At 40.0% G+C, this 20,943-nt stretch overlaps 1 protein-coding gene across 9 annotated transcripts in view; it reads right to left on the reverse strand.

Moving 5' to 3' along the window:
* The window catches only part of TRAK1 (trafficking kinesin protein 1), a 138,084-nt gene that overhangs the window by 52,567 nt on the left and 64,574 nt on the right, over positions 1 to 20,943 (reverse strand). The window contains exon 1 of one of the 9 annotated variants that reach the window (XM_087768994.1): positions 6,020 to 6,306. The exons of 7 other annotated variants lie outside the window; for them this stretch is intronic. In XM_087768994.1, coding sequence (XP_087625120.1) covers positions 6,020 to 6,083 — 64 coding nt within the window. In that variant the 5' untranslated portion in view covers positions 6,084 to 6,306. Of the gene's footprint in view, positions 1 to 6,019; positions 6,307 to 20,943 lie in introns of those variants that run through there. One more of the 9 variants, XM_087769025.1, reaches the window with a different exon arrangement.

The raw sequence follows: 20,943 nt of genomic DNA on the forward strand, positions 1-20,943 counted from the left end.
TTGCTGACAAGTGTTCAATTATAGCTAACCAACTAGCTTATAAAGGAGAGCAGGGCAGCGGGTGACACACTGAAAACATGCATGCTGCTGCCCAATATACATAACAATATAAGGAGAGTAAATGAATATTCCCACAAGCTGACTTCTGAACTGTGACTCATGTCAACTCAGGCCACACAGAAGGACTCTGACATTCCAAAGCTGAGAGAAAGACAAGTGTTGCAACGCCAGTTTTGATATCACCATATGATAAATGCTGATGCAAATTTATAATGGGTGGAGAAGGAATGTGTACCGCACCCTCACACTATCAACTCATTTTAGTGGCGTTCTGCATTAAGCCCTTTCACTAGTGCGTGAGTATTTACTTGCTAAAGATTAAGAGCCTTCTTTTGTCTGTTGTTGGAAACCTAAATTGTATACAGTTCTGCAAATACACATTCTAATCAGGAAAGAGTCAGAAGAGATTTTCCCTATCTCCTGTATACACATACTCAGGGACTTAAAGAACATACTAGATTGAGCATTCATTGTTACGGGTTGCCACTGCAAGGTAAATTTGGCATATTTGCTGCAATCACCACTCTGAATTAGTGGCTAAAGACATTGAACTCCTTTCAGGAAGCTTGTTGAGAGAGTTGCAATACTTAAAGCACAGAGGTGCACTTTTCTCATGTCATGCTTGCACCAAGATACAGATCGCCTTCGGTAACTTTGCAGTCGAACAGGGAACACACAACCCGGGAGCTAGTTTGAAGGGTGAGGCTGGACACAATAAAAACAAACCCTCATATCCTGACTCACTACTTCCAAGGAACTCCAGTGCATTCAAATCATTTTAACCTTCCTTTATCAATAAAAATACCTAGACTTTTGCACAACTAACATTGATTTTGACCACAATTAACTAATAATAGCAATGCTGCATTTAGAACAAAGAGATCCTCCGTAAGCAACCAAGTCCTAAAAACAGCGGCTGAAACAGCAGCACCTGGATTTAAAAATATGTTGATGAAGAAATGAGGGTGTTTGCGGGTGGGCTTTTCAGGAAGGGGGGATAAATTGGTCATTGAACATGTGCTTTCTATTAAGATGTACAGTCAAAGTTGGATTGTTCAAATGTTTACAGTTTTGCACGTTTCCCATTCTTTCAAAAATCCCACCCCAATTATCTTCTGTCACTCAACCAAAAGGATAGCACATTACTTTCACAGAAAGGGAATTAAATGGGATGAAGTGGGAAAATGCTTATCTGGAAATTTAGCAGCTGAGCAGAATGAAGAGGAAAAATACCTCTATACTGAAAAATAAGCCACATAAAGACAACATACAAGTAGAAGTAGCTTAGGTCTCACTGGATAAGGAACAGAGTCAATGGATGAATAAGGAAAAAGAAGTGACATGGCAAAAAGCAGAAAACTAGGAAAATGGTTATCAATCATTACATGAATATAAGCAAGGTTCAAACATATTTATCAGGTATAGAGATAAAGGACATAGGAGCAAAACAAGAACAACCTGAATGAGAATTTTAGCTGCATACCTATAGAGCAAGGGCTGTTTCAGAGATTGCACGCCACAGGCATTCGTGAGATTCTCATACATTTAGATGGCATCCACAGTCAGCATCCACTGAACGTCCAGAGTAATACCAGGGTTACTCTGCTCCCAGGGATGGAGACAAAAGGGGCTAATGTATGACGGAGACGATGACTCATCATAAATGCCCAACCATCAGCCAAGCTCTTACTGTAAGGGAGAAGGTGACAAGGGAAGCATATTTTAAGTAAAAAGGTTGACTGCGCCTCCCACAGAGCTGGCGGACGTGTCTTTGTGGGGTTACCTGTAACAAAGGTACACAGAGAAGAAACATGGAGAACCACGAACTCTCAAAGAGCTGCAGCAGGGAATGCAAAATATTCTTCTAATGGAACCTTAAAGGAGTGACTAAGGAGAAAAAAGAAAAAAAAGAAAAGAAAAGAAAGAGAACCAGGACACACACTCACATCTGCAAAGGCACACTAAGAGCAAGGAAAGGATAAGTAATCATGCTTAAAGTGGCTGAGAGGTCAAGGAGAACAGGCATTAACATTGTTAATTATTGTTCAGCTAAAAAGAAAGTTAGGGAGCTTGCTGATAATCATTTCAGTGGAAAACAGAACAGAGGAGAGGAGCTCCAAACAACAAGAGATGAAAACATTTCAATGCGAGGAGGAAACCATAGGTAGGACTTGAAAGTTGTAGAGAAGAGCAAAAGCAGGATAAGGGATGCCGGAATGACCAAGACAGTGAGATAAAATTGCTCAGGCAAACATAAAAGGGGTTAGAAGCTTCGGCACGTGTGACTAACAGGGCACATAGTGTGATTGGTGAGAGCAAAAAGGAAAAGACGCTATTTTCTCCACCAGAAATTGCCAAAACTCATGGCCAACAAAAGAAGGAGGAAAGAGCCAACTGCAGATACACAAAGTCATCTGGAATTGTAGGCAATGAACTCTCAGGCATTAATGTGGAGTTGTTCAGCTAGAAATAAACGAGTAATGGAAGAAACTGCAAGAAAAGTAATTTGATCCAAAGTCAACCTAGATTTCTCTAGAAAGCATTGTTTGTTGATAGGATGAAAAATATTGGCCTAAGAAAGAGGCAGGGGGAGAAAGCTATTCATAAAGACTTCTATGGGTATCTACTTATCTGTTTATTCAGCTGTTTGGGAGTTTGTGGGGTTTTTGCATTATTTTTTCACCCAAGTTGTGTGCGTTTTTTAAGCACCTATTTGTTTTTCTCTAAAAAAACACCTAAATGAACCTAGACTTTTATACTGCTATCTTTCATGATAAAAGTCTGCAAAAGTTTCACCTTTTCCTCTTTTATCATTGGTTCTGTCAATCTCTAAGTCTCCTATGAAAATAACTACTTTCCTACTCAAGTACAGACCCAGCTCTTTTCTCCTCCCCATTCCATCTACACAATATTTTTCATTAATGCCAAATAAGGTGACAACTGTCACTCATATTGTAACATAATATACTTGAATATGTATCTAAAAAGCACAATGTAATGGTTGCTATTCATAGACATTTCAATTTATTGTAATGTTAGTTAACACCAGTGATTCAATCTTCAGACAAATAGAGTGTGACATTTCATTGTCTAATTCAATCTACTCCCACCAAAAATAAACTTTGTGAAGGACCTTATGTAAAGGGATTAACTTATTATTCCAACCCTAGAAAGTCTTTGTAAAGATTTGTAAATTGTAAATTTTGAGCACTTGTTCATTTGCTTTTGCAAATTACCACCAGGGGATGCAAGTTGAAAACATCATTACTATGTTAGTCCATACAGAAGTTCATTAAATCTGAGGTAACAGTGAGAATCACTTCTTTACCTAGTAAGTTAAATAATAGCATTAAGACCTTATATCCTGGTGTAGTTTTGGAGTGGTTTTTTTTCCTTGAAGAACAAGAAACCATATGCTGCTAAAATAATGATTTTAAAAAGTAAACCAAGTGAAGTCACACCTTTTAGATAGAAATCTGGGTCCCAGTGGCTTTGACAGAGAACATATGAACAATTTAATCAGAAAAATAATTCTGTAGGATAATATCTTGTCAGATTTTCTATTAGTTTCAAGGTACCACTGACTCTGCTCCAATGTTATATTTACCAGAAAGGGTGATCTGGGTAGGATTCACAATTGAATGCATGCATACATCTGAGCTCCAGAGTGTCCATGTATAGCAGAGAAATAAGCTAACTACGCTTCATCTTGTCTTAAAATAGATATTCAAAACAGGTCAGCTGAGCTGCAACTGCCTATCACATTCTACTGAATATAAAAAGCATCTCAGGCAAATGACTTTGGTATCAACAAATGCATGGTAGAAAAATCAAACATCAATCAAGAAACAGGCATCTCATAATACGCCATCTGCTCTAGGTTTTTGAAAAAGCTCCATTTTCTACTATATTTTAAAGATGCCTTTTGTCTCCCACTACAATCAGAATACTTTTCTCCATCAACAGGAAATGTCAATACTATTTTAAACCCAAATTAATATGCCAGTATCAAAGGTCAAAGACTATGCCTTCCACTGCACCTCTCAAATCCTTCTCTCTTTCTCACACACTTCAACTGGGAGAAACAAAAGAAAGCTACCCCCCATGAAATTCCATTAAACCTTATGAGACTACCATTTACCTGAGAGGTCAAGACAAGACTGACAGCACTATCCTTCCATCATTTAAAAAGTAATATTTTAATTTAAAATAAATAAATACATTTTAAAAGCATTGTGCCTTCCTTACCTACAGGAGAGATTTTCCCTATCAGACTTTAAACCCTGCTTTGTCTTAGGGGAGAACTCCCCAAATACCTGAAACAGCCAGCCAGCACATACTCTAGTTGACTCTCTGTAGATCTCAGCTCATGGAAGAAGTATGCTGGGCATGGGCTCAGCACTCACAAGAAAACTTGTAAGCCCAGAATCAGACCAACCACTACGGTGCTCCCGAGGCCCTGATCCCACAAGGTATTTAAATGCTTGCCCAACACCTGTTGCTTATTCCATTACCGTGGTACTCCCACAGTTTCTCCAGTGCAGCACACACCTTCAGACCAAACTGATGAGCAGATGAGCTTTTAGCTCAGACATTCAGGCATGCCACACTTTGACCAGACGGACAAAGAACCATAAAAAAGAACAAGAAAAAGAATGCTATCTGTATTTAACCTGGGGAAAAAAATCAGCTACAGCCTTTAAGGACAGTACAACTGTTCTATTTTTTAAGCTTCTAAAACCAGGCCAACTCAGCCTGTTACATCATGCAGATTAATCAGATGCTAAGGTATTTACTAGGGTTAAACCTAGAGGATAAAGGTTACATAATGGATTCAGTCCAACTTAAAGTGGTCAGATCTTTCAAATAAATATGCACCTTTCCTCTTTGAACACCTGGACAGGAATAATCACCTCAGTAAGAGAAGTTCAAGTTCAACAAGTTTCTAAAATTGCATTATGTTCCAAAATCTAGTACAAAGAAACAAATGGAGGCATATGCCACTCAAAAGACCACAAAAACCTACTTGAATTTTGTCACACATCTCTTTACTCTCCACATCCTCTCTGATATGGTTATCAAAGCACTATGAAGCATCTTTGTATACCACATACGTACAACATCCCCTGGGCCTACACTCCTTACTGCTTTCTGTTCTTTGCTTCATTGCAATCTTGGACTTGCCTTGTTAAAGCCAAGCTCTCCAACCAGAATAAAACCTGTGTATAACTCCTGCTTTCCCAAAGGCTTCATTTTGTTTTAGAGGTTACCACTGAGTGCCATCGATGAGGAATCTTGATTTTTCCGCTCTGCTGAGAGTACAGTTTTAGCCATTCCTTATCCTTCCTCATGTGCCTTCTATCAGAAGTCTGATGAGAACATTCAGTGCTCTGATAAAGAAATAATTGCCCAAGCAAACATTAGAAAAATTGCAAGAGGCCCAGAAGGCAGCGCTCTCCAGAGTTTGTAATTTTTCAAATTCAAAAAGTTAACCTGCTCACTTTTAAGAAGCTACAGTTTTAAATGTCTTTCACAGACAAATAACCAGAGAGGAAGCATGTACACATTAAATATATACATATTACAGCATATTGGTAATGCAGAAAAAACACAAAGACTTAAAACTCAAACTAATACAGAATCTTACAGTAAGTGTATTTAAATTCAGTTGCATTATTATACATACAGTTAGCATTTCAAATATTTCTCCCCCTGCCCAAAGATTGCTCATATAGTGCATATGCTCCTCTGCCACTCCCTTTGAAAAAGGGAAAGCTATACAGCAGTCTCTTGTAGCATGCTCACAAGAGATGCTGAGGTGCAACAGAGATGCAGGCATCTCCGCTACACCAGGGTGCTGCCTTTTTCAAGGTACTTCATTTTTAAAACCATTGAATAACGATGGTCCAGTCTTACAAGCTCCAAATTCTGCAACAAGAGACCAGAAAGAAATATTTACCATCTGTGCATTCTTCATAATACCAGTCCAGTTCATAATAATCTGCTTCAATAAATTTCTGCATAGTCAGTACCCTTCAGCAACATAGACGAGATTTCACTTCGCTGCTAAGGTCAAGTGAAATACAGCCATGCCTTCCTGCCTTTGCAAAATACCATAGCGCAAGGAAGCTCACAGAAAGCTGAAAATGAGCTGCACATCTTCAATGAGGCGGCAACTAAAATAAAAGGGGGGCGTGGAGGGTGTATTTTGGGAAAAAAAAAATAAAATAAAAAAAAAAAAATAGAAAAAAGGATGCAGAAGGGAGAAGCAGATGCCCTGGCGGCTGCTCTAATAAAGACTGCTCTGCACAGGAGCCTTGGATGGGTGTTAACAAAATCATCCTATCAAAAGGCTGATGCGCTGACGTGGGGGACACACACCACCGCCTGGCTGTTCCTAACTCATTCCTTTCCTCCCGAGTCTCCACATCTCTTTCAGTCTAACATGTTGCCATGGAGACAAGCTGGCTCCAAAAGAGATGCAGAGATGAAGAAAATGCATTTTGCTGTTTCTGGCTTTACAGACTAGAAGTAGCCCTCCATACTGGAAGCAAAAATCCTTGCTCAGAACGATGATACGATTCTCTGCTGACTGCTCACAGAACAGCAGCATCATGCCATTGCAATTCACTGGGTACATGCAGTACATTAATAATGAAAATCTAGTCCATTACTACTCTCCTCCACACAGTTTGATAAAAGCCTGCTGTCCCCATGGAAAATGAAACTACATTACTGCTTTGTTACACTATTCTGGGCTGATATAATAGAATCCTTTATGCATCCTGTTATTGCAAAAGTGGCAAACAAAAAAGGAAAGAATCAGAAAAATCAGGATAGCAATACATTTCCCCTTGCAATAAAGCTAATCTACTTCGGCTTTTTGCCTTCTCCATGAACCACTGACCCATTTTTTTTTTCAAGCATCTAAGCTTCATAGCCAAAAAAAAGGGGTTAGGACAAACTTTCACTATTCCTAAAAATGTTCAAGGTCTTCACACAGAATAGTTTGATGTTCACGTTCAATGTTTTGGAAAAGACAAGACTTTACTTACACAGCAATTCAAAAAGCACGTCTGAATCTGTGCAGGTGCAGTTACCAAAGGCGTTGACATCCATTTTGTTCACAACAGCCACGTATTCTTCACCCCTTTCTCCCCCTTCTTTAGGAAACTGTATTTCTTTGAGAACACCAGTAGAGGCATTGGGATAGATTAAGTTGTGACACGTGTTAATAACACAAGGTAGGAGCCCATACTGGGCCTGACCAAGGAGGTATCTGTCTAGCCAAAGACTCCATCTACAAGAACAGCCATGAGCAGGTAAGAGAGAACTAGCCAATACTTCCCTCAACTGCCACCTCAACCTCCAATTTTTTCCAGCTTCAGAGACAGCCTGAGACAGATACAGTTTCTACTTTTAGCAATTCTTGAAGAACTTATCCTGTGTGTTCTTGAGCCCACGTACATTTTTAGCACCTCCAACATCCTCTTGCAAGGAGTTCCACACATCTGCTATTCATGATACAAGAAACCTTCACCTTTTGTTTTGCAATTCACTTTCACTAACTTAATTCGATGCCTCCAGCTCTGGAAATCTGAACACTCAATTCATCTCTCCTTCCCAATCACTCATGATTTGGCAGATTTCTACTAAGCTCCCCCTCACTGATGTCTAGGCTGTTACCACTTACTCTACTCCCTGACTGATACCGCTTTGCTTTATTGTAACAGAAACAGGTAAGGCATAGTCAAGCTATACAGAGGAAAATAACATCGGTTTCATGACCACATTAGCATTTCAGCTTTACTGGTATAAAAAATTATCACTGCAGTAACTTTGAGCTTGGGAATTGCCACATCCCTTTTATATATTGATAGCTGAAGTACAGATTTAACAGATCTGTTCACACGTCTGCCACATGTTTGTCAGTGGCAACTCGCCATGTTACTCAATCAACTCTGAAGTTCCAGTCCAGGGCCAAACTCAAACCTTTGCTTGCAAGTACATTATTTCACCAGAAAACAACATGTTTCTAAGTCTGCAAATTAAAAAAAAAATAAATAAAAAAATTAAAAAAATCACTGTGTTGATCCTACAGCACAGTAACCTATTTGGCAATATGCACAGGATTCCCCTCAACTCAGCACTGGTGAGGCCACCCCTGGGGTACTGTGTCCAGTTCTGGTCTCCCCAGTGTAGGAGAGACACAGACATACTAGAGAGAGTCCAACAAAGGGCCATGAAGACGAAGGGACCAGAGCATCTCTCCTATGAGGGAAGGCTGAGAGAGCTGGGACTGGAGAAGAGAAGGCTCAGGGAGACCTTGTCAACATGTAGAAATACCTGAAGGGAGGGCGCACAGAGGACGGAGACAGGTTCTTTCCAGGGGTGCCCAGTGACAGGACCAGAAGTGACGGGCACAAACTGAAACACAGGAGGCTCCCCCTGAATATAAGAATTTTTTTTTATTATTTTTTTTTAATGTGAGGGTGACTGAGGACTGACACAGCCTGCTCTAGGGGACACTGCTTGAGCAGAGGGGTTGGACCAGATGAGTTGCAGAGGTCCCTTCCAACCTCAACCATTCTGCTACTCTGTGATTTTTGTAGTTCAAGGGCCGCCACTCGTTTGCTTCATTTGTTCAATTGCCACGGACTAAGATTCTTTGAACTTCTTTCATTACACAAAATACTTATTTTAACTTCCTAGACAGTAGGAACAAGGGCACATGGTTTCAGACCACTGTGAACTTCAAATATTCACAGAGACTGAAGTGCTAGAGCTACAGAGACTGAAGTGCTAGAGCTCTTCCTCAAACACAGTCCCTTCTTGCCCCTGGGCCAGGAAGCAAACCACGACCTACGTCTCTAAACCACTGGTTTTGTTTAACTTTACTCTTATGTCCCTGTCCGTTCTCTTCCCCAAGCCAGCTTCAGCCACGTGTGGCCGAGGCCTGCAGCTCTCCCATAGGGGTGGCAATCAGTCAGTCTCTGGAAGAGGAGATCCAATGTTTGTACTTCAGTTATTGCTGGTGGACAACTGAGTTGGTGTAATACCTAAGTAAAGTTAGTCAACCTGCTCTAGGCTGGAAGCACTCCTGTTCTTGGAAGGCTAATACAAAGCAAAGCAGCACAGCCTTAATCAAGGCACCACCTTTACTGGCACTTCCCACCCATTTGTTACTTTTGCATCAAGCTAACCTTAGCTCTCCTGAAATCAAGAGGTACACTGAGATAACAAGGGTCTGCAAAGCAAAACTTACTCTCATTTTGACAGGGATCACATTATTTTTGGCTTCATTCTGCTGATTAGATTTTTAGTATGCTCAATATTGACGTGAAAGCAATACAGTAAGTGTACATGACCTTCAGGTTAGTAAATCACAAAGGATTGTATAAGAGGCATTAAAAGACTTTGGACATGCAAAGGTCATAAAATTATCTTTAAAAAAAAAAAAATCATATTTTGATTAGTGCAAGCATTTTTGCCAAATGTGATCATTCTGCCCTCACACTGTGCCATCTTGAAACAGAGGAATGTGACAAAGCACTCCAGCCCTAGCTCAGTCTTGCAGAATTTCAGTTATGCATACTCACAAAGCAAGAACTGCACATGCTATTAAATATAATTAAGGCTACACTGTTAAAATACCGTCAGAGAAAAATAAAGGTTCCTATGGCAACATTAACTCAATTGCTCTGCATATAAGCTATTTGTTCCACTTGTATTATTTTTGTCCAAAAGGTAATTTCAGCCTGTTGAAATAGGTAATGCTATTAAATAAGCATTTAAAATATAAAAAATAAACATTGGCTACCAGATTAAATTGCTGCAGGGACTCTCTCCTTTTTATTTCCTGACATTTTAAACAAAGGAAATCTTCAACATGCTAGAATTTTCTTCTCGCTGTCCTTCCCCCTGCACAGCCCTCCTCCCCCGCTTTCAATGAGATAGGATAAAAATAGTTCAAAATGGGGGTTTGGGGCTTTTTGTTTGTTTGTTTTATTGATATTTTTCTACAGATCTGATCGGAAACATATTGGTGTAATCCAGAAAGGCATTATTTTTCTGTGGAGAAAATCACTTGTGTGGTCAAATGATTTCAGAACTCCTCAAGAAACTTGGAAATATGGAATAAGTGTATGATCTTCCCAGAGCGAAGAGAGAAACCCTGGACAGACAGAATACTATATTTCCAGGTATCCACATGCAGGCATCCCTTCGGTTATATGAGAAATTGTAGCTCGATAAAGGGGAGGCTGGAAGGGTTGTCAAGTTGAACATGAAAGTATGACCAGGCTGACAAAGCAGCTGCATACTTGCAGAACCCTCATTCAACCTCCGAGCCCTACTTTTCCTTCCTACAGCTATACATCAGATTCAACTTACGTAGAGCTTATCAGAACAGTACATTTTTCTGGTGGACTGCTTCTGCAAACATTAAACCTCTGTGTATTCAAATCTCCACATTACAACACTGCATTTGGCCGGGGTATTACTTTGTTAGTTGCCTAAAAGTTCATATAAAACTTGAGTTTAAGGAAAATTTCAGGTCTGTGACTGTAAGGGACTTGCTTTTTCCTATTCCAAAGCTAAATACGGTTATTCACATTCACTCGGCGTTCCCTTTCAGCTGCTGAATTTTATTCTATTTTTCTATGTTTAGTTTTAAAGCGCTTTTATTTGTTCTCCATAGAGCAATATACAGACTGATAAAGAATTCTGGCAGCCAACTCTGATCAGCTAGACTGAGCGCTCCTTAAGTTTGGGGTTACAAAGGGGGTTTATTAGGCACAAAAGTTGACTTGAAAAGCTCGCGAGCCCTGTCCTCCTTCCCTTTTGCTGCAATAAATCCGTGCCATAGGTCAACACTAAACTGGTCTGCCTAAATTAGCCAGGTTATAAATATCACACAAACCCTTTTCCTTGCTTGAAGAGAATTTCTGACAAAGATCATTTCCACTACCCCATTTACAAACATGACCTCTCAAGAAAGTTGTAGCAGCACACTCAAGGATGCAGTGAACCATGTTGCTAGGGTGCAAAGCAGCAGCAAGTCATCTCTGCTGGCAAATGTATTCTCAGAATGTCGTTACACAGAATGTCACTATAAATCATGTGTTTCCATGCTTAGTCATTCTCAACTTTCTTCTCCGAACCTTTTCCAGTTCTGGGAAGTTCCTTTGAAACCGAACACCTGAGCTGGATGGAGTATTTCCACGGCAGCTGCAACAGCGTATTACCTCCCATTCGATGGACTCTGGGTCACATTTCTTCTCTTGGCTACAGCACCACATCAGGTTGTTCAGATAATTAAACACCATATCCTTTCATTATTTTCTACAGTTGCCACCACTCAGGATAAAGTTGCCCATCCCATTAACACCATCTGGAGTCGCAGCTATACAGTCCACCCCTATGCAATGCATGTTGTTAATAGTCAGGCGTTGCCACAATACTTACTTTGCAAACTGACATTTTTAAACTGACTTTAAAAAAAAAGAAAGTTATTAAAAAGCATTAAAAAGGAAAGCAAGCATATTTAAAAGCCCAACTGATTTTCAAGGACATGCTAGCATACTGTTATTTCTAAATTGGGATCTCATTTACTGAAGTGAAGAGTTACTGGTGTTTCACTTTTTAGAAAAAACACTGAACAGGAGTCAGCCTGTGACTGCACATTTAGTAACAGCAAACAGCTCTGCAACTTCAGACAGAGATCTCTTCCAGTGAAGTATTTTGCTTATCAAGAAGTTACTGTGGCTTGCGTAACCTGAAAAGAGTGCAACCAGAGCAGTGAAGCATTGGATCAGCAGCTTTCAGAATTGGTATTTAGAAAAATGGGTGCTTCAGATTTGCTTGACTCTCCTTTGTCAAAATGGGATTACTATCCAGGGCTTCAAAATGGTACAGGTACTTCCTACAGATGGGACAGAGCTGCTCCCTTCTGAACACCATAAGGGCACACTGACCTCACCTGGATCAGACAAAAGACTCTTCCAATGCAGAGAAGAGCCTGACTGTTCTCCCACTGAAACAAAATTATTTAACATGAGACAGGGGCAGACAGAGGAAATTAAATTACTTAAGGACAAAACCCTATTTTCCACATGAAAGGATTATTTCTCCCTTCCCCTAAATTATTACTGGAGAGTACTATATTTGCATTTGTATGAAATCAAAATTGATGTGGTCTTCAGCAACCTACCTGCAAAACCAGCTGCATAGTTTAATTAAGGTATCACTGGGCATACTTAAATACTGTAAATGAGGCCATGATAGCAAGAGCTGGACATTTGAGAATACACCCCTATCCAGCATAAAAAAGTAAAGAAGAGTAAAGCTTTAAAGAGTCAGATTTTGCAAACTGTTCACCACCTGGAAATAATGTAAACTATAACCTCTGGTTTTTTGTGGTTATATTTTTCCTGGAGACAGCAAAAACATTTGTAAAATAAAGCTGAGCTTAACATCATGCTTGATTGGATAGACAAAAATATTACAGAAGCATGGTTATGACCTATTTTTCTAACAAGGAAGGAAAAAAAACCCACTGATAGTCATGATTGCAGCTTCCTGGGGGGAGGAAAGGAATGCAAGTTGCATTACATTGAAGGAATATAGAATCAGGGAGCCCAGAACTGGACACAGCACTCCAAGCATGGCCTCACCAGTGCCAAGTAGAGGGGAAGGATCACCTCCCTCGACCTGCTGGCAACACTCCTCCCAATACAGCCCAGGATACCATAAGCCTTGTTTGCAGCTGCGGCACATTGCTGGCTCATGTTCAACTTGGTATCCACTAGGACCCCCAGGTCCTTTTCTGCAAGGCTGCCTTCCAGCCAGTCGGACCCCAGCATGTACTGGTACATCGGGTTGTTCCTCCCCAGATGCAGGACTCTGCACTTCCCTCTGTTGAATTGCACAAGGCTCTTCTTGACTCATCTCTCCAGCTTGTCAAGGTCCCTTTGAATGGGAGCACAGCTTTTCAAAAGTAGCACACCTCCTGCGTAAAAGAAGGCAATCTCTCCCCCCTATGTCAGGGAGAGGCCCCAGGCGCTCCCAGCAGCCTGGAACTCGCAGGGCTGCATCTGAATCTAAAGCTGTGTCTGGGCAGGGACAGGTGCTCCAAAACCTGAGGAATGCACCCTGTGGCACATCACCACCATATCTGAAGGTTTAGGCTGTTCTGAACTCAGATGAGGACTCCTTCTTTGCACCTGTCCACATAAACCGCTGCATCTGTTGGGTGTCTCTGGGAGCTGTGCTCCGGACCTGGCTGCTACATAGGGCTCTCCCAAGCACCAGCTAAAAAGGTGTTTGACCATCCCTGACCAGCAGCAGCTGCCACAAAGGCTCCAAGCAGGGAGCAGCTGACAGCTTCTCAGAGAAGCCACTAGAGCTTTCTCACACATCCCTGTGGCTCCCCTGACCTTGCCCTTACCTGGCAGCAGCAGACACTCAAGTTTCTCTGAGGGTTCCCAGGAGTCCCCAGATGATCCTGGACCCTGTCCCCATAAGCTCCCAAGGCAGAACCCAGATTCTTGCAGAAAGTGCTCTGTCTGTTCGCTGCCTCTGGTAGCTGTGCTCCAAGAGCTGTGCTCTAGGCCTGGCTCTTACAGAGACCTCCTCCTAGCCACCAGCTAAAAGGGTGCTTGACATTCCCTAGTCCGGGGGCAGGGAGATGGGATGTCACTTTGCTGAATCATACATTTGCGCAGCACATCTTACACTGGCTTAAAAGACGCTCTGCCTCACGAGTTTAATGAGGCTGGTGAGATGACATTTGATTTATTTGAGTATGCTTTATGTTAATTTGGTAGGGACTAGCTCAGTTTTCTGTCTGAAGCATATGAAGAAAATGACAAAGGTGTGCTTTGGAGTTCCGGAATGTAAAAGAACAGCTGCAGCCCTAATACACTATTCAGTTCCTCCCAAAAGGTTATCTTCAAGTGTGAAGACTCCATTTCTCAATTGTCAACTAAATTTTAAGAATTAATTCTTTACACCACCTACCCCAGACTACAGCTTAGGTCCCCCCCAAAAGCTGCTAATAAACTAAACTGCTTGGATATTTAAATATTCATCTTTCTGCCAATATCTTCAAAAATTAATTCAAAAGGAGGGCTAAGTAGCCTTGTGTCCACACTTTTGAGTGACGCTGCCCAGCAGATTCTGTGACTGACAGCCTTTGTGGTTGGGGATTGGACTGAGGATCTCAAAAACAAAAAGCCACAGGAAGGCAGAAAAATGTGCTCTAAGGAGCCACAGTAGTATAGCTAAGGGCCATTGCTGACTCTTACCCTGTATGGATCAACACAGAAGGGAACTCATCACATTTCCACCAGCAAGTTATAAACCAGCATCAATCTCAGTATGTAGTCCGAAAACAGCAAGGACATTTTTCCAAGTCATTCAGAAATCAAATGCCCTTCTTGCTTAATTGCTCAGATGTCAAACCTCACATGTTCATACAGAACAGTTACAACGACGACATTCAGTGTGCAAGCCTTATGAAGCTTAACAGGATACTACTAAAAGTCAAAAGCTAAATTTTAAAATTCCAGGCATAACTCTTGTTTTCAAGTCATCTGAATTCCAGTCAAAACCAGTGAGTTGTATAAAAGGAATCCCATAGGAATGAAATAGTCAACTGCAATCCGTATTTTGCCTAGAAGTTTTGATGTAGGTTGTGGAGGTAGATTTAAGACAAGGGATCCAAACATTCCCTTGGTACATAGTTTTCCTCCCCGTTACAGAGAAATCCACTCAATTTACACCAGGCAAGACCTCCACTCCTGTTGTGATATCTTGCGATGCACATCCTCCATTCTATTAAAAGGAGTTTAGGCAGTATAAAACCTTGCTGGAAATGGCAGAACATTACTAGCCTCAGCATGATAAGGCTGCAGTGTTTGAGAGACATTTTTACTTAAATAAAGTTTGCCCTCCACAGTGAAAAGAGTACAGAGGTACCCAAGATTCTAATATAATGATAGAAGAACAGTCCTTGTTACTGCAAAATACCAAGAAAGCAACAGTTTTTTTTTCAGAAATAAACATTTTGCAATTGTAAAGATTAAAATATCATCCAAGTATCACAAGGAATTTAAGAAATCTGAAGGTGGTATTGGAAAAGTGATTTTAGCTCACTTTATAGATCTGTAGCATTATCATCTTTGATTTCTCTTGTATTACAACTCAGACAACATTTATAAAAGCCTACAAGAACAGTACTAGTAAGTAAAAACATAACATCTGAATACTAAGAAAATCTAGTTTGTAAACTTGGTTTACTGACAGAGAACAGAGATGTGTTCAACAGAGAACCTAGGTTTTCAGTAATTACTGAAATCACCATATGCACACACACATCCACACCCCTCAAAAAAACCATTGCTTTTTGATTTTAATAGGTCATATCTTGACTCACACAGTTAGAAGCTACGCAGAACAAGTTCAGTAGACTGGAGAACCAGAAAAGAGTCAGTATTAAAGTGCACATCACTGGCATATAGCACTTGGGCATCCAAGAAAAGAAAAGAGTGTAGCATAAATACTTGCCCTGTATAGTCCTGCTGGTCTGGAACTCAGTAATCATACTAGTTTATAGTTTCTCATTATACCCAAGCTGCACAAGATACTTCATTTTACTGAAAACCTTCCCAGACTACTTTGTCTTTGCCTTGAAGCTCTCTTCCTCCATCCACACTTGTGCTTAACTTCTAGTACATGTTCAATGCATGTTTTTTTGTATTTTAAGGAGAAATATTAGGATACAAGAACAGATGGCATTTTGTGAATATCAAGTTACTTTTGAGAACAGTTGTACTCCATGCATCCTTTACAGTAGGGTCGAACATGCTATTATGCTCTATTAAAGATGGATGTACAAACCCAAGGAGACCTAAAGAAGCAATCAACAAAAAATCAGGAACCAAGAGGGAGATGTCCGTTAAGACAGTGGCCCTATTAAAAGCATTTACACTCTCTTCATTTTGCAATCCAGAGAACATAATTTCTCTTTTCACTCAAAAATGATTGACTGTTTTACTAAATTCAAGAGTTCCCTTGTGATACGCTTCCTATGGTAAAAAGGACACACAGCCCTATCTGCCCCCTGAAACAGTACCTGTTCAGTCACAGTAAAACAAGCACATGTGAGCACTAATAGCTACTAATCTACTTTTTAACTGAATGAAAATGCATCTGTATACTTTAAAAGCTTGATAATACACCACTCCGAACACCCATCAGCTCTTCTGAAAACTCTATCACTTCAGTGCTTCTACTTTAAAGGACGGCAATGCAGCTGCCAGTTTCCTTATATGCTGAATCACTCCTGGAAGTAATATTTCTCATGGATTCTCTCCTGGGAGCAAATGCAAACACAAATGAACTCAAACTAGAGAATGCTGTCACTACAAGCGATTTAGATTCTTTCACAGATCTTTGAAGACACATGAAGCTATCCAAACAACCACAGAGCCTCTCTAACTAAACATAAATGTATTATTCAGAAACTAAAAGTCACAGACCAATAGGTATGCAGTATCACAAGTTTCTTATTGACAAGCCTGTTTTATAGAAAAGGAGAATACTAGATGGATAATGAGAACAAATTATAAAATGCGCAATAAGTATATATGAACATGTAAGCGCGTGTGCCTAATACAGAAATCATGTACTATAATTCACACACAAATGACATTTTAAACAGCAAATAAATGCTTTGGAAGTTCAGTTCTCAGAGAGAGAGAGTCCATGGAGAATTAGAGCACTGTTTTCCAAGTGCAGCTTAAAATCTTGGTTTGGGGTTGCAAATCAATTAGAGCTTTTTACGCAACCTTTTTGACAAACGAGCTTTCTCCCTTTCATGTTGCCATTCTAAAGCGGGAACAAATGAAGACGATAGTACGGTTTAAAAGGCATTTATTTTCAGAACCAGTTTACTTTCTAGGCTTAAGATAGCCACATTGTTTAATCAACTTCAGGGCACTTTACAAGACTTAACCAAAAATGCATTTGAGGAATTATTTTCATTTTGAGTAGAGATTTAAAGTTTGGTCACTATATTTTTAAGTTCTTTCAAAAGGATAACTTCAAATCCAATTGTACACTGATACACATACACTATATATATTTGTTATAGATGCATATATACACACACTTAAAAAATGTATATATATTTAGAACACCCCACTTGCCTACTTCTGCGGGCCTCAAAATATTTTTAAGCGATCCAGTACTGAGTTTCTATCTTGTTCAAAACTTACAAAAGGAGTCGGGACAGAGCTGGAGATACGGATCACAATCAAGACAGAGGTTAAAGAGTCACTGAGTATGGTAACTGGCCACAAATGTGTTCAAAACCTACAGCAGAAGGAGGGAAAAAAGCTGCTCTCAATTACCACCTCTCAAAATCAACCTCCGCTGCCCATGGATGGGGGGTGGGAATGCAATTATAACCAGTGAAAAACCAGACACAGTCCCCTTTTCCCTAGCTCCAGTTGTTCCCAGTAGGTACCCAAACATCATTAAAATAATGCGTTGCAGTGCAAGACTGTCACTGTTGTGTTACCATTCGGACTATTTCCTAGCCAAGTAGTTACACTTTAACTGGTGAGGTGAGAGGGTATAAAATGTTGCTCTTCTTTCCAGGAAGCCTTACAAAAGACATATTTATTTACTTATATTAATAATGCGTAATATTTACATATATTAAAACATGCACAAACATCCCCCTTGTTGTCCAGTATTTCTCAGTCTGTGAACATTTCTCGAATAAAGCCACAACACATTCCTCCTTCCCTGTTACATCCTGGTTTTGAACCCGATCGACACTACAACACACCAGGAACCAGGAGCAATCAAAAGATTTAATTTCACAGCTAAAAATATTCTGCACTAGCTCAAGTTCTAATATTAATTTTATTTTAATTATCTTTGCATGTCTCTAAGAAGCTTTAAGAAGGTACAGCAATAATCTGTATGTGTAGTGCATTTTAGTTCTGATAAAAGTATTTATTTTGCAGCAAATCCTTTTCTGTTGCAGCAAAATCGATGAATAAGAATTTCCTTCAGTTAAGGAAAACTTTGACAGATTGTGAAATTTCATTTTTGTTATTTATTAAATTTAACTACATCTATAGAATTCTTAAACCACAAGGATACTGTTTTGAAAACAGTGGAAATTTGTAAGGTTATACTAAAACTTTCCAATAGACCAGTTGCAGTATTTGCTCACTCCCTTATCAAGTTTTTTAAAACAAACTAAACAGGTACAGAAGGAGTTCCTTAATTGCAGCACTGAAAATGAATCATTGTGCAAGCAGCCACACCCTAGAAAACAGTCTCCAAAGTGATGACGGTACCATTCAGGGGACTTTTCTGCCAACTTACTTAAAATAATATTTTTATTTTGATAGGGTTTTTTTGCATAAACCAATGTCTACAATCAATGCCATAATTTCCAAGCATGCCAAGGTTTTATGATCTTGCACTCTCAGGTATAGATGCATTATATGACTTGTTCACGATACCTAACAAGGATAAAGTCAGAGCTCAGTTTCCAGGGTATCAGTCTAAGGCTCAATCCAAATTTGCTTAAACTTCTTGAACTACTATCGACACACAAGTGTCTGTGTACAAGCAGTAAGGGACAAACTTTTCATTATCGAAGTTCTCCTTGCTTGGTTCCTCTTCTATAAGCAGTTATTTCCCAAAGAAAGCAGAAAACATACATTGCGGCAGGAACTACACTCATAAAATTTTTTCATTCAAGTCAGTAGATTGGATGAAATCTTCAATCGCAGCAACATGGTAAAGTTGCAGTCATTATGCTTGTAAGCTGAAAGCTGCATAAAATTGTTTAAGTACTTACAGTTACAGGCAGCTACTGCTATCTGATTCCTCTGTTGTACATCGCTTCATTTTGTATCGATCCCCAACAGTCACGCACCATTGCAAGTGACCACCAGCATCTCAGCTGGGAGAGTTAAGATGCTTCCACATGGATTTTTGCCTTCCCTGCCTCACTAGCAAAACATCTTTCCCATGGTTATTGCAACAGTCCACCCGCACAGACAATCTTATTTGTGAGACAGAACTAATCCAGTGCCCTGGTTTCAGCTGGGATAGAGTTAATTTTCTTCCTAGTAGCTGGTATAGTGCTGTGGTTTGGATTTAGTATGAGAATAATGTTGATAACACACTGATGTTTTAGTTGTTGCTAAGTAGCACTTACACTAGTCAAAGACTTCTCAGCTTCCCATGCACAAGAAGCTGGGAAGGAGCACAGCCAGGACAGCTGACCCAGACTGGCCAAAGGGCTATGCCATACTGTATGACGTCATGCTCAGTATATAAACTGGGGGAAGAAGAAGGAAGAGGGGGACATTCAGAGTTACGGCATTTGTCTTCCCAAGTAACCATTATGCATGATGGAGCCCTGCTTTCCTGGAGATGGCCAAACACCTGCCTGCCGATGGGAAGTAGTGAATTAATTCCTTGTCTGTCTTTGCTTGCACGCACGGCTTTTACTTTGCCTATTTAACTGTCTTTATCTCAACCCACGAGTTTTCTCACTTTTACTCTTCCGATTCTCTCCCCCATCCCACCAGTGGGGAGCGAGCAGTGGCTCTGTGGTGCTTAGTTGCCGGTTGGGGTTAAACCATGACATCCAGTTACTGAAGACTTTGGAAACCTGACATTTCAAAACATTTCCTTAAGCCAACTTCTGCCATCATTAGAACAAAATGGACTGATACAAAACAAGGAGTTGTAGTACACCTGATTCCATAAATCAGCTTCAGCTCACCTCTCCCCTTTCCCACTGTTTTTTTCTGACTGGGGGGAGGTGGAGAGCATATGTAAGCTATCTGCTAAAATAATTAATGCCTTCTATTGAAGCATTACAGTCAGAAACTTAGTTCTTTGTACTCTTAATGCTTTTCTTTACCAACTTTGCTCCTTATAAAGTAAATTTTCCAGGTGCTTCAAGATGCAATGAAGCCATCTTTGCAAAGGTTTGTGTTGAGCCCTGTAACTCATCCCTTCTGAGCTCCACAGTGTCTCAGTAAGCCTACCTAAATCCATCTACTATGGATCTACTATATATATCTACTATAATCTATGTAAATCCACTACTATGTAAGTCTAACTATTATAGCTTTAGCATATAACCTATTGGCTTGATACTCTGCAGACTATTTTAACATGCAACAGATGCAGAAGTGCAACAAAATTGCACCTTCATATGAAACCATGGAGGGGAAAAAAAAAAAAAAGGAAGAATCATTTACATTTTACATTACTCAATAAATCAGCAACTAGAGGATTAATCACAGGAGTCTTCTCTACTTGCACAGCTAAGTCAACACCCACAGTGGAAGAACCTAGAGAGACATGAATCCATTCACCATGATAAAAGCATCTACAGGTTCAAACAAAAGAATGAAAAACCAAGAAGGTCACAACACTACATGCTTTCCCTACACGCACAAAAGGTATGTTTTTGTCCAATAGTATGAATATGAACAAAAGAAAGAATGAAGGGACAAACCATCTCAACCAAATGATCAGAGTTTGGTTCTTTACAAGTCTTTCCTAGAAACTTAAGCTGCAGAAAAATGATTTGATGTCATGTTGTGATGTTGGCACACAGTGCCATCAGACAACAGTGGAATGTGCCAGACAACATGTTCAAAAAAAGCAAATATTGAAACAGGTATAAGCTTTCTACATTGCATATGTACAGAAATTTCAGTCTCTTGCCAGAGAGACCACAAGCAAAAAGAAGTATTTCAGTTTCACCAGTATTTGATAATGTGGAGAGGTACATGCACAGATTACAAATGCAACTGCTGTTCTTGATTAAAT

This window comes from Nipponia nippon, unplaced genomic scaffold, assembly GCF_047370975.1.
Source record: "Nipponia nippon isolate SJK-2023a ecotype South Korea unplaced genomic scaffold, ASM4737097v1 scaffold_1, whole genome shotgun sequence".
Lineage (NCBI taxonomy): Eukaryota > Metazoa > Chordata > Aves > Pelecaniformes > Threskiornithidae > Nipponia > Nipponia nippon.